The sequence below is a fragment of the Amblyomma americanum genome, chromosome 11, assembly GCF_052857255.1.
Source record: "Amblyomma americanum isolate KBUSLIRL-KWMA chromosome 11, ASM5285725v1, whole genome shotgun sequence".
In the NCBI taxonomy this organism is placed as follows: Eukaryota; Metazoa; Arthropoda; class Arachnida; order Ixodida; family Ixodidae; genus Amblyomma; species Amblyomma americanum.
Window position 1 is genome coordinate 29708468 of NC_135507.1, and position 12955 is coordinate 29721422.

A 12955-nucleotide genomic window follows, 5' to 3' on the forward strand; every position below is an offset into this window, starting at 1 on the left:
TTTTTTTTGCACTTCGATGATTATGAGTAAAATTCCTGTCAGATCATGTTGCCTTTTTCTTCTCGCAGAGATTAAAGAAACTGGATTTTATTTGTTTACCTCTTTGCGATTATACCAGTGTTGAAGCAGTATTCTCACATTTGCTTCTTGCGACACGCGTAAGGTGATATAACGGCGATTTTCATCGATGGTGTTTGCTGTGTTTGTTTTTTTATCCTGTGATGAGGGATGGAAATTTATGTTTCCAACTCTCTCTAATCAAAAAGGAGTTCATTACTACCTCGCTACATATCCTTTTCTATGCGTTTCAAAGGCGAATAATCAACAGTCGGTCATTTGAATGCACGTTGCAAGTTCCCAAGAAAGCTGCGGCTGTTCTCAGTACAGCAAGCTCCGGCTCGGGCTGTTGTCAGAAATGTGGGTCTTGATACACGGACCAGGCTGACACTTGAGCTGTCGTGATCGCGTGCATTACAGAGAACTTGCACGACGCAACACTAGTGTCAAATGGCAGCGCGTATTGAAAGCTGTAACGTGCTCTATCCGCTCGTCTTAAAAACAAGACTTTGCCTGTAGGGAGGTCGAACAGCTTCTATCGCGATAAGCCTATGTGCCATTAAACACAACACAACACAACTTCTATCGCGACACCGGGTGATCCTAACCATTCTCATGTGATAGCTTCTGCCAAGCTCTTCATCTACACCGAAATTAAATTCGACTCGTACAAAGTCTTCCTAGTGTCCATTCATCATCTCCAGCACCAGCAGCAGAGTTAATACTGCTGTAGGAAAAGGTCTCTCAGAATAACGCAGTTTTTTTCGTGCTCTATGCAGGACGCGTTGTTCCCGCTAAATTTTTAAAACTCGTAAGCCGGTTACACCACCCGAGCCACAGCCGTCCTTAGTTACGTTTTCCTTCTAATATGTACCTATATTCTGACACTCTTGTTAGGCCCCCAGCGGTCAATTCCGCTCATTCACCTAAAATGTTCACATCTCCCGGTCACTCCCTAATCCCCCCTCCACTCTCTGTCTCTTAATGTTACACATCGTTTTTCCTTCAGCGGCTTCTCGCCAAAGCTTTACGTCTTGCTTAACCAGCGAATTGTGCCTCGACCACATTAGTTGCCTCTACCCACTAGAGAGGCAAGACGAGATATAATAATCTCCGCAAAATGGCACAAACGTCTTAATTGATTATGGTCAGCTGGGAGGGCCGCAGCAGACCTTCCGTGGACGTCGCTGGGAAACGGGGGGGGGGGAGGGGGGGGGGGGCGGGGAGGAACTAGAATAACTCAAGAATGCGCGCCGCCTCGATCGAAGATTATTGGCTGCGGTGGCGGCGCAGTAGGCAAGACATATCTACAGCGGCGAAAAGGAACAACAAACTATGCTCGTGTCTGAGTCGAAAGAAGTGAAAGTAGTTACCGTCCCTCCTCCCCCCCCCCCTCCCCCCTCTGCCCCCCTTGCTCGCTATGCACAAACAAATTGCGCGAAAACCCACGTCGTATATTTCACTGGCGGCGACCGGCTGGGCGCCCTTTCGCTGCGTGTGTGCTACAAGACCGCATTAACTCTTTGCTGCCAACCTCCCTCTCACTCTCTCCCCTCCCATCCCCCTCACCCAGTCACCGAGTCCCCTCAGGCCGCCCCCTTGTGCATGCCCTTTCTCTTGGATCAATGACTCTTGCGGTGGTACAGAGACCCAGGAACGCAGTCAGACGCCGCGCGTTCTTTTTTCTTCTTTCTTCCTGCATTTCGTCGCTCTATCTGTATCTCTCTTTCTCTCTCTGTTGTTTCACTCGAATCATGAAAAATGCTTTGCTTTCGCGGGCGGACCCCACGCGCGCGCACGATCTGCGAGTTAGCTGCAATCTCTGCCGGGCAGCCCCAGCAGGTCGTCAGCTCCTCAGTGAGCATTCCGTTTTTATTTAGTGTGTGCGCTTATTTGTTCTGTCTTACGATGAACGCCCAAAAAGCCCACTCTCCGGGTCTCTCTCCAAGCTTGTATTCTTTTGTTCTGAGCTTTCACTCTCTCGCTTTGCGAGACATCACGAGACCGCGCGCATTGCGAAAGAAACGCTTAAGGGGTGAACTTGGACCAACAAATGAGACTTTGAAGAAGAGTACCTAGACCCCTGACGCAGACGGTGGCGGCGATGGGCTGAGCTGGGATTTTCTGGCGACGTAGGCGTACGCGGATCCTTTTTCTCGTTTTATCTTTTTTTTTTATTTGTTCTTCCCGCCTTTGCCAGCTTTTTTTTGGACTTCGCTGAGGGCGAGGTGAAAGTTGCCGGAGGGTGTGGATGCAAGGAAGGGGGGATTTCTTTCTCTGTGAACCAGGATACGAGGGTAAGGGGGCTATTCTCTTCTTCTTTTGCTATCGGGCTTGTTACTTTACTGGGAGAGGAAATAAAAAGGAAATTTGGCCAAAAGAATTCCGGCGGAAAGGAGTGTAATTCGCGAGAAAAGCCAGGGGTGGCGAAGCGAGTCTGTCGGTGATATTGAGGGTTCGCGTTTCCAAGTAAGAGGGGAGCGGGGAAAACAGGATGTGGTGTTCTAGTTGCGAAGTTTCGGGGCTAAAGTTAGACGACTGGGGCAAGTAGAACTGGTAGAGAAAAACGAACGCCCAAAACTGGGAGATAAACAGTGACGATTTAGTCCGTACCTGACAGGTGGAAAATCATTATTCAGAAACTTCATTACCAGAAATAAGCCAAAAAATAAATGAAGAACAAATCCGGTTTTTGCTAACCCAGCTCCAGGTTCTTTGTGTTGTAACAGGAGACAAAGTTATATGCAAGCAAGTTGTCCTTTTCCTAACTGGAATGGCAGGCTGTTGACAATAGAACACTATCAGTAACCGTCCAAGTTCTTAGGTTATCAATAATTCTTCTAGCCTCCCGGGGATTTGTCCAAACTTTTTGACCAAGCAGTGCTTCGGATTTTAAAGTGCGAAGAACGAGATAAGTTTCACAACTGTAGCCGGGTACAACTCAAGAACAGAGTGGCTTTTCCGCATCAAAGGACCCCTTTCCAGCCAATGGCGTCGGCCGATTGTCATGACCCTGCTAGCCTGCCAGTGCAGGGAGTGGCCCGATAACGCAGGGACTATCCCCTTTCATCTGTCACTCCCTGCATTGTCACGCTAGCAGGGTCACGAGAATCGGCCGACGCCATTGGCTGGAAGGGAGAAAGCCGCTACATTCTTGAGTTGCATCCGACTATAGGAATCATAAAAACACACCGGGTAACGACATTCAAATGAACGGCAATGTAGTCGGAGGTACAAAGCTTGTCGCTAACCGATAATTTCAAAGCAGCTCCCGAATGCAGCATATCGAGACTACGGCACAGAACAGCTGAAGCCTCGCCAAATTTCAAAAGCGGTCAACACCTTTACAAAAAAAATTTAGTAAGTCTAGAGACTGTACATGGACTTCTGTTTAAAAGTCTATAGACTCTCTATAGATAAATCCTAGAGAGCAGTCTATAGGCAGTATAAATGCTATAGACAGTCTATACACAATCTATAGCTTTATGGCAATACACTTTTAGATTTCTTTCTATAGAGAGTCTATAGACTATGAATAAAAAACAAAACAAATATCTATAGGAAGGCAATAGAGTCTATAAGAAGTCTACAGACTGTCTATAGACGATTTTTATAAGGGCAGGGCGGCCCCGTCAAAGGAAACACGCGTTGGCATGCATAATAATAACGGTGTCGGGACGCACACTTCATCTTCCGTTTCCTTCCGATGTAAACGCGCGAACTTGCTCGTTTCCGAACGCCCTGCAACTCGCCGCATTTCCTCGATTCCCTGGAAGGTCGCTCGACTCGGTATTCCGGCGTTCAGGCACGCCCTCTGGCGCGTGCATATACAACGAGTCGACAAGATTCAAATCGAAAAGCACCATTCGCCGAATTTGCTCAACGACTCTTCTGTCACTCCATTATTCCGTTTCCTTCTTCATTTTTTCCCCTCCTACGCTTCTTTTTCCACTCGTCTTCCTTCAGTTTCGCGCGCGGACTTCACAATTTCGCGCCCATCAAAATGTTTTGGATAAAAGCAAAAACAGGTAACAGAGCAGCGCTTGAGGACGACTGCCGCGCGCGGTGACCGTGACGGAAGACGTGCCGCTCCGCTCGTTTCCGCCGCTGTCAGAGGCCAGCGTCACCGGAGGCTTGAAAGCACCCGGCGTCGGTCTTTTTAGTTCGCTCGAACATTGAGACAGGAAGAAATGCCGTAAAAATGGTTCTCTCTCCCTCCCTCTTTTCTACTCCCTCGCCCTCCTCTACAGCGGAAGTGTATATATGCGCGCTCCATGGGGCTCTTTTTTTTTTTTTTCATCAAAATCGTGCGACACGCGCCTCCATCGACTCTCTTCACCCTCAACAACCCTGTCCCCTGCCTGCATGCATGGGCTGTGTTTGCAGTAGTTTTTCTTTTTCGTTCTAACCTTTCCTCCTCCCCTTTCCTGCTCCCCTTTCCTCCTTTCCCGTTCCCCCCACTACCGTGGGTAGCACGGTGTAACGTTACCCAATACAAAGTGGAAGTGTCTAACGTGAGCAGGTAGTGAATCTGTTAAGGTAGGCTGTCACCAGGTAGATATGGGTTATTACGTCGGGCGTAAGAGCTCCCTCCCGTCATCGCCTACCCTGTACTTGGAGTTGTGGTTTGAGCTGAACGCTTGTTTCTTACTATGCTTAACTCCTTTTGAGGATCGTTTTGTAAGCGGTGCTGGCGCTGTGTTACACAAAGTGGAAGTGTCTAACCTGAACATGTTGTGAATCTGTTAAGGTAGGCAAGGGAGCCTTATAGATATTGGTTATGAAGTCGGGTGTAAGGGCGACCTCCCGTGATCTCCTACCTCGTAACTGGGGCTGTGGTTTGAGTTTAGTTCTTGTTTCTTACTATGCTTAACTGCTTTCCGGCTCGTTCTGTAAATGATCCGCCTCTGGCCAATACATAGTGTAAGTGTCAAACTCGCTTAAGTAGCGAATTTGTTTAAGCACGCTGCAGCTCGGGGCAGCAGCAGAGATATGGGTTATTAAGTCAGCGAAAAGGGAGGTAGTCCGCGCACGCGTTGACAAGCAAAGCGATGAAAAGATGCATGCGTTTGAGCACTTTATAATATGATTTGTAGAGCACCCGTGTAGCGTACACAAACAAACTAAAATTAGTTTACGCTTTCACGGAAAGAGCCTGAAGTGTTATGCCGTTATAAAGTTTGTAAAAAAGAAGGAGTAACATTCACCACTGAAATTTATTTACGTGCATGAGGAGGTCACGTCACCAAACTTTTTAAACTCCTGCCCTCTCCGAAACGAACACACCGCTGCCAGTTATTGAACGTGCCATGTCTTTCAAAAACAAAAGGCCCTCGCTGTTCATTCAATGCGGTAAAAAGAATATAAATGGTCAGTCAGTGACTGATAAGCTACACAAAAAATTGTGCGGCTTTTGTCCCTCATTGCTTGCGGAAGTAATGTATTTTGTACACAGCTGTACACCTCACTGCAGCGACTGTATATCGCCAAGCAAAACATTGACAACTCTATCACCTTTGCGCAACGGAACTGAAAAGCTAATACTATTCACTCGTGGCCAGTGGGGGTGGCTGCTACTTGGAGTGACGTCACTCATAGGCATGCGATTGGTGACCTCCAGTACAACTTAATGTGCTGGGTCTATCATTGAAGAGTCATTAGTTTTTGTTTACGCCTCAAACCACGCAAAAAATCTTTGACAAAACTTTTAGTTTAGGTATAAGAAAAACCCCATTCTGTGTTTCAGCGGGGTTACTGCAATCAATCACTCTTGTATATATAGTAGCGCTAACGCCAACCAGGCTGCACAAGAATAAACGCGGGCCTATGAAAGGTTAAGTGAAACCCTCATTTGCAGTCAGTTCTGCAATACAATTCATCTCTTGTCTGTTCTACGAGTCGCTGCGTTTGTTTGTACTATCTCGATGGAAAGAAACGCGAACAACGCGGCGCAACCACGCTCCGCTGTTTCAATTTATTTTCAGCGCGATTTTACTTCGGTGATAGCAAAAATACCCTAGACTCGTCCTTGATACATTCTTAGACGACTCTAACTTCTTTTTGTATCGCCAAGGTAAAAGCGCGGTTAAAAGAAATTGAAACAGCAGAGCGTATGGCGCCGCGTTGTTCGCGTTTTTTTCCATCGAGGTGGTACGTCTGTTCACCTTAATTGTCGATACAGCAAACCAACTAGCCCTAGGTTGCACTTTGTTTATAATTAAAGTTCCGTATTTCAACTCATTTTCTTCGAAGCTGTTCTTTCTAGCCTTAATGTTAACCATAAATAACAGTGGCCTTCACGTTTGGCCCACTGTGAATTCCCCACAACAACCCCGACTGAAGTTGTTGCCCCAGCTTCCTTTGACTCCTTGCGACCATCTCGTCTCTGACACGTGTCGTACAAGGGAGCGCGCTTTCCAAGCGCACGCCCCGACGCCCACGAGTGCGATCTAGCCTGGCGCAGGCAGGTCAACGCCACAGAGCCCATTAGGCTACCGAACAAGTGAGTGGGACGATGTCTACCTCCGGTAGCTGCAGCCGTCCTCTTACCGGCATCTTACATACATGCGCCCCGGCTAAGTGAAATGAAGAGTTAGTGTCTCAACCCTTCGGTCACGAGTCGTGTTCGCCCAAGCGTGCGCCGTCCTGCAGCAGCAACAGTAGCGCGTGCTCGCGGGAGTCTGAGCGGAAGCACCTTTTTCGAGGGGCGTTGTACCGCACCATCACGCCATCGCCATAAACGAAAGGCTTCCACCGCTCACCGAGCGTCGGCAGCCTGGACGTTATAGCAGCCGCGTGCATGGACCAACTCGGTGGGAATTCCTGGCAGCGAGGACAGAACGCATCGTGCGTCGAGACAGCGAAGGGAGTGGTGAACGACGGTGGCAACAACACGCACAGACCGTTTTCGGGCGCTTTATAGAGAGCCGCTCGTCCTGTTCCTCGCTGTTTTTTTTTCACTCGCCCACTCTCTCTCTCACTTTCCCCCGCCCATCCCGACACCCGCCTCCCAACACCATCTCTGCTTTTGTCGTTGCTGTCGATGAATTTGTTACGAAAGGTGACCGAGCGCAGACCTCGCGCTCATATTCTGCGAGCGGTCGTTGGGCGAACGGTCAATGTCCAGGAATCGAAGTTCGAAGAGGAGATATCATCGGGAGATGCAGTATTCCTGTAGATATCCTTACTGCTTTTTGCAGCTTCCGTGCTTCCTTCCTGCGTGAAATGATTCCCGCGTGACTGATGCCAGCGAATGGAGAGCCTTCGTGGCGCGATTTATTGTGCAGAACCGATTTTCATTGGTCTCACCTTTTTAGCGATTTCTTTCGTGCGCGGAGCGGCTGTCGTGGAAAGCGAGTGACCGCGGTGTCTCGGCATAAAACGATTTCCCCGCTTGAGAATGCAGGCGGCATGTTTTGGAAAGATTCTCTCCGAATCTCTTTCGTCTCTCGAGCATGATGTCATGGCTTACAGGTAGCAAGGGTTATTCGCTGACTGCGGTGCCAGAGGCAGGCTATGCTCCCGTGTTTTCTTTGTCATAACATCGACTGTTAACTGAACATTTTCTTATTCTGAGGGTTCGTATAATGCTCGCGCTTTCTTGATAGCTACAGCTTGTTCTGTGTGCGACGGTACGTGCAATTCCAGCGGCTCGCAGGATTGAGAGGACATAGTAGTAGCGCTAAAAAACAGGTACGGGAGGAAAAAAACAGTGGTCTCTGTTTTTTACCGCTATCCGCCGCGGTGGCTGGGTGCTTAGGGCGCTCGGCTACTGATCCGGAGTTCCCGGGTTCGAACCCGACCGCGGCGGCTGCGTTTTTATGGAGGCAAAACGCTTAGGCGCCCGTGGGCTGTGGGATGTCGGTGCACGTTAAGATCCCCAGGTGGACGAAATTATTCCGGAGCCCTCCACTACGGCACCTCTTTCTTCCTTTCTTCTTTCACTCCTTCATTTATCCCTTCCCTTACGGCGCGGTTCAAGTGTCCAACGATATATGAGACAGATAATGCGCTATTCCTTCCCCAAAAAACAATTATTATTATTATTATTATTATTATTATTATTATTATTATTATTATTATTATTATTATTATTATTATTATTATTATTAGCGCTACCACTATGTCCTCTCAATCTAAACACCAACTAGTCCAGCTTTGTGCCTTAAAAGCTCGGAGGACGTGGGTAATGCGCACAGAAGTTCTTTGAAATGATTTTTTTTCTAAGCTTACACTGAAATAGGTAGCGAAAGAATCTTGGCGAAAGTCCTTTCGTCAGCTATTAATTAGCAGTCAAAGAGTTAGATGTTGGGCAAGTCGGATTTGTGGAAAATTATACATATTTTTAGCGCAACCAGGACCGGAACACGACGAACAAACAAAAACACGAGCGCTATCTAGATCACTGTGATCTTGACAGAAACGAACAATGTCAGTTGAATTCTTTACCAGGAAGGGGTCACTTATATCGAGGACGTTCTAAACTTTTAAAAGGAATTTACTTACACAGTGCTGCCGCGTGCCACTTTCGTTCACAACGGCACGAAACAAGTACCCAGTTTATGTGTCTTAACGCTAAGGAAAACACCAACGCGCCACTTTCCCTAACCGTTATATCTCTTGCAAGCCTCTGAAGATCTAAACGCTTGCAAAACTCGACTGCTTTAGTCTTAATTCTAGTTTGCCCCTTTTTCACACGAGTGAAGTTCTTGTTAAGATCTTCCTCTTCGGTGAGTTTAATCGAATGAACGCATACACTGATTAACTAGGTAAACACTATAACCGAGCGTTATGCCTCAACTCAATTAGCAGGTTCGGCAGAAGCTACAGTGGCCAGCGTCATGCTCTAATTCAAATGCTGAGTCTCTCGAAGGTGCGAACGCACAAAAGACCTGCTTTTTAATTTATCTACTTTGATGCATTGAATAATAATAATAATAATTTTTTGGGGGGGAAAGTAAATGGCGCAGTACCTGTCTCATATATCGGCGGACACCTGAACCACGCCGTAAGGGAAGGGATAGAGGAGGGAGTGAAAGAAGAAAGGAAGAAAGAGGTGCCATAGTGGGGGGCTCCGGAATAATTTCGACCACCTGGGGATCTTTAACGTGCACTGACATCACGCAGCACACGGGCGCCTTAGCGTTTTGCGTCCATAAAAACGAAGGCGATTTGTGTTTGTGTTGTCGTTGTTGTTCCCAACGCATGCCACTCGATGCGTTCTCCGTTTCCGACGTTTGTGTCTCGTTATCGCAGCGTCGGGGTGCCCCAACGGGCGGCTGACGTTCGAGCTGGTCACCGGCTACGTGTACAGCGCCCCGTCGGACACGATCGAGCTGAAGCCCGGAACGCTGCAGCTGACCGACTGCCTGGAGCACTGCCGCCGGAACGCTTCCTGCCAGTCGGTCAACTTCGAGACGGGACTCTGCGTCCTCTTCACGTCCAGCGCCACCGAGCGGCCCGCGTCGCTCGCCGTCTCCCAGTTCCCCGTGTTCACCCTCTACGCGCAGAAGATCTGCCTCTTCGGTGAGTCGCATCGAACGAGAACCTACACTAACACCCCTGTCACACGGGCACCGCAACCCTTACAAAAATTTTTTTAGGTAGTCCATCGACTTCTGTCTACAGAGTCTATAGATTCTCCATAGACAAACCGTAAAGAACAGTCTATAGCCAATACAAATCCTATAGACAGTCTATAGACAGTCTATAGATTTATGGCCGTACACTTTTAGTAGACTTTTCTCTATAGATAATAGACTATGAATAGACAAAAAGAAATATCTATAGGAAGGCATTAGAGGCTGTAAGAAGTCTATAGACTGTATATAGACCATTTTTGTAAGGGAACGGCCTTTGAGAATCATGTCCGTACATCCAAAGGCGTAAGTAGTGCAGCTACATGGCACAAATAATGCGCCTTTTCGGCTAAGGGCCTTGGAGGCGAAGCCGCCCGTCCGAAACTTTGGAGCCCAAAGGAGAGGACTTCGAGAACCTGCGAGCGCAGTGCCGTCCAACGTCAAAAAGCTTATGATTTATGGGGGTTTAACGTTCCAAATATTATAATCAGGCAAATATCTAGTTTAAGCACGTTTGTAAATATTAACGGGCTTATTACCTAGAATTTTGTTATGAACATTTCAGCTCATGCATTGAAGCCACATCTGTGGCGAATAAAATGGGACGCCCTGTATATATATGGCTAACAGGGGTGAAGAAAGACTACGCGGTTTTCGCGTTTTCTTTCTTTTCTGTTTGTTACAGCTACAGTATCTGTTAAATGGTCTGCGGCAGGGTGTAGCATTACGTTAGAAATTCTTGTCGTTTATGACGGAATCTTTTTTATTATGACATGCGAAAGCCCATCATGGCCATAGAAAGAGGACACAAATGTTCGACGTCACGACAGTCGCCTTTATGACCGCAGAAATACTTTGGTAGACATTTTACCCATAGACACGATTCAGGTTGGTTGTGCACTGCAGTTGAAAGTACACGGTTAGGATAATTTTGTTTTTACAGACGCTGTTCGCCTTTTTGGCCTGACTGTATAGGTACATTCTTTCACTAGCTCTTGCAACCTTAAAGATTCTCTCCACTGCTGGAAAAAAGGGTTTTCCATTTTCGGCCCATATTTTCGGCACACACAATAATACCGATAAAAAGAAAAAGCACACTGCTTTACCGCCAGGCACGTCCGCGTGGTTGTACAAATATATACCTCCAGCACTACGCAACCACTCAGCTCTCCAAACTTTGACGCACGGCGTAAACTTCAGCCAGCCGCCTGAATAAGGCACAGCTGAACGCCCTATCGAGTAGGGGCCGCTCCTTTAGTTATTTCCAACCTTCCACTGCCATGGCGTCTATATATGGTCGCCTACCGCTTTTGATAGAAACGGGGCATCTATGCAGCCTCCACCGCCATCTCAGACCCGCAGTTTTCGTTCTCTGCTTCTCGAGTGCACATTGAAAAGTTGGCCAACCGTAGCACGCTAACCTCCCAAAATGCAGGGCCCTTCAGTGCCGTCGGTGTTGAACATCCCGGCGCTGCTGTCACGTACAGAGAGACTTTCGTCACCGTCTCGCCTGAAGGCTCACGGTATAGAAGGAGGGCGTTCTTCGTCCCTTCTCTGATAGCAGGTGTGAATGGCTTTTGTAAGCGGGAAGGGCTCACATGCGAAGCGTATCCGACAAGCAGGCCGGTAATCTTCCCGGGCTTTTCAGGGAGCCGGTGAAAGAACCGGGTGGTTAAAGAGAAAGTAATCGCTCTGTGAATCGCTGAGCCAGAGTAGTGGGAAATTTAGAGGAGTCTTTCACACTATACAGCGAGACGGGTTAGTGGATCATTGAAACTGTTACGGTCTCTTTATATCGCTTTTTTTTTACTGATTTGCCCGAACCAGTAGAGAGGTCGCGAAGGACCTTCTTTCGACAGAGTGTTTAAACTTTCACTGCTGGAGGCCTTTAATAAGGAAGTAGGCTTCAGCGCCGCCCGTGGAGGATTCTTTTTCAGAGGCCCGCACTCCAACGTTTTACCTCCGTCCTTTCGTGATAGTTCTGCAAGGAGAGTCTGTGAGCACTTGTGTTGGTGATATGGCGTTCCCACACTCTACGTTTTTGGTTGCCACTGGCAGTAAGGGCGAACTTCACACAATCACAAAGTTTTCATAGAGACCACATACACGACGAGGCGCCTATACTCACAGCGCGCTTATCTCAAGCTTTTATACCGCGTAAAAACGTCACAGCGAAGTAAGTGGCCTTAGATAGACCGCATGTACGCCGAGAGGCTTCCAGCCCCGTTTTCTTCCACATCACTATTAATTTTGAGACAACTGTGGAACACTGTAAGGTAATGTTATGAACATAATGATGGGAATGGTCTAATCTTCCAATGCGTAACAACATCTAGCTTCTAAAGTTCGTCCTAAGTTCGCACTGAGTAGTTAAAACTTTCGTAGAAAACCAATGGGGTGCATTTCCAACACTAAACAGCAGAGAACTACAAGCGTCTCGTGCTGAGGGGAATCTGAAGGGCGTATCGGTTCTTATGGCGCAGTGTTACGATACGCGAAAAAAAAAAACTGCGTTCATAAACAACTTCCAGTCTAAAAAATTGCGTTTCTCCAGAATAATTGGGTGTAAAACTAAAGGCGGGCACAAACCGAATGTAAGTGGCAAAAAATAAACTCTCCCGGTCTCCTGGAGCTTTGGCCAAGAATTGCTACGGCAAAACACTATATAACCACGTGTTTTCCCTTCTGTCTGTCCGTGTGTTACTATGCTCCTCATATGTGACAAGCAAAAATCTGTAAAAGTTGTTTAAGGCGCCCGTGTGCTGTGCGATGTCAGTGCACGTTAAAGATCCCCAGTTGGTCGAAATTATTCCGGAGCCCTCCACTACGGTACATATTCTTCCTTTCTTCTTTCACTCCCTCCTTTATCCCTTCCCTTACGGCGCGGTTCAGGTGTCCAACGATATATGAGACAGATACTGCGCCATTTCCTTTCCCCAAAAACCAATTATTATTATTATTATTCCCGAGTTCCCGGGTTCGAACCCGACTGCGGCGGCTGCGTTTTTATGGAGGAAAAACGCTAAGGCGCCCGTGTGCTGTGCGATGTCAGTGCACGTTAAAGATCCCCAGGTGGTCGAAAATATTCCGGAGCCCTCCACTACGGCACCTCTCTTCCTTTCTTCTTTCACTTCCTCCTTTATCCCTTCCCTTACGGCGCGGTTCAGGTGTCCAACGATATATGAGACAGATACTGCGCCATTTCCTTTCCCCAAAAAACCAATTATTATTATTATTATTATTATTATTATTATTATTATTATTATTATTGTTTTTGTATTATCAATTTTCTGGGTTCCCATGCCTCGCTGTTCTCCTCT

The 12955-nt window shown here is 47.5% G+C and overlaps 1 protein-coding gene across 3 annotated transcripts in view; it reads left to right on the forward strand.

Annotated features, from left to right (window-relative positions):
- LOC144110194 (uncharacterized) overlaps positions 1–12955 on the forward strand; it is a 216527-nt gene that overhangs the window by 122280 nt on the left and 81292 nt on the right. For all 3 annotated transcript variants that reach the window (XM_077643032.1, XM_077643033.1, XM_077643031.1), the window contains one exon: positions 9313–9582. Coding sequence is in view for 1 of the 3 variants with exons in the window: in XM_077643031.1 (XP_077499157.1) it covers positions 9313–9582 (270 nt within the window). In the remaining 2 variants the exon portion in view is untranslated. The remainder of the gene's footprint in view (positions 1–9312; positions 9583–12955) is intronic.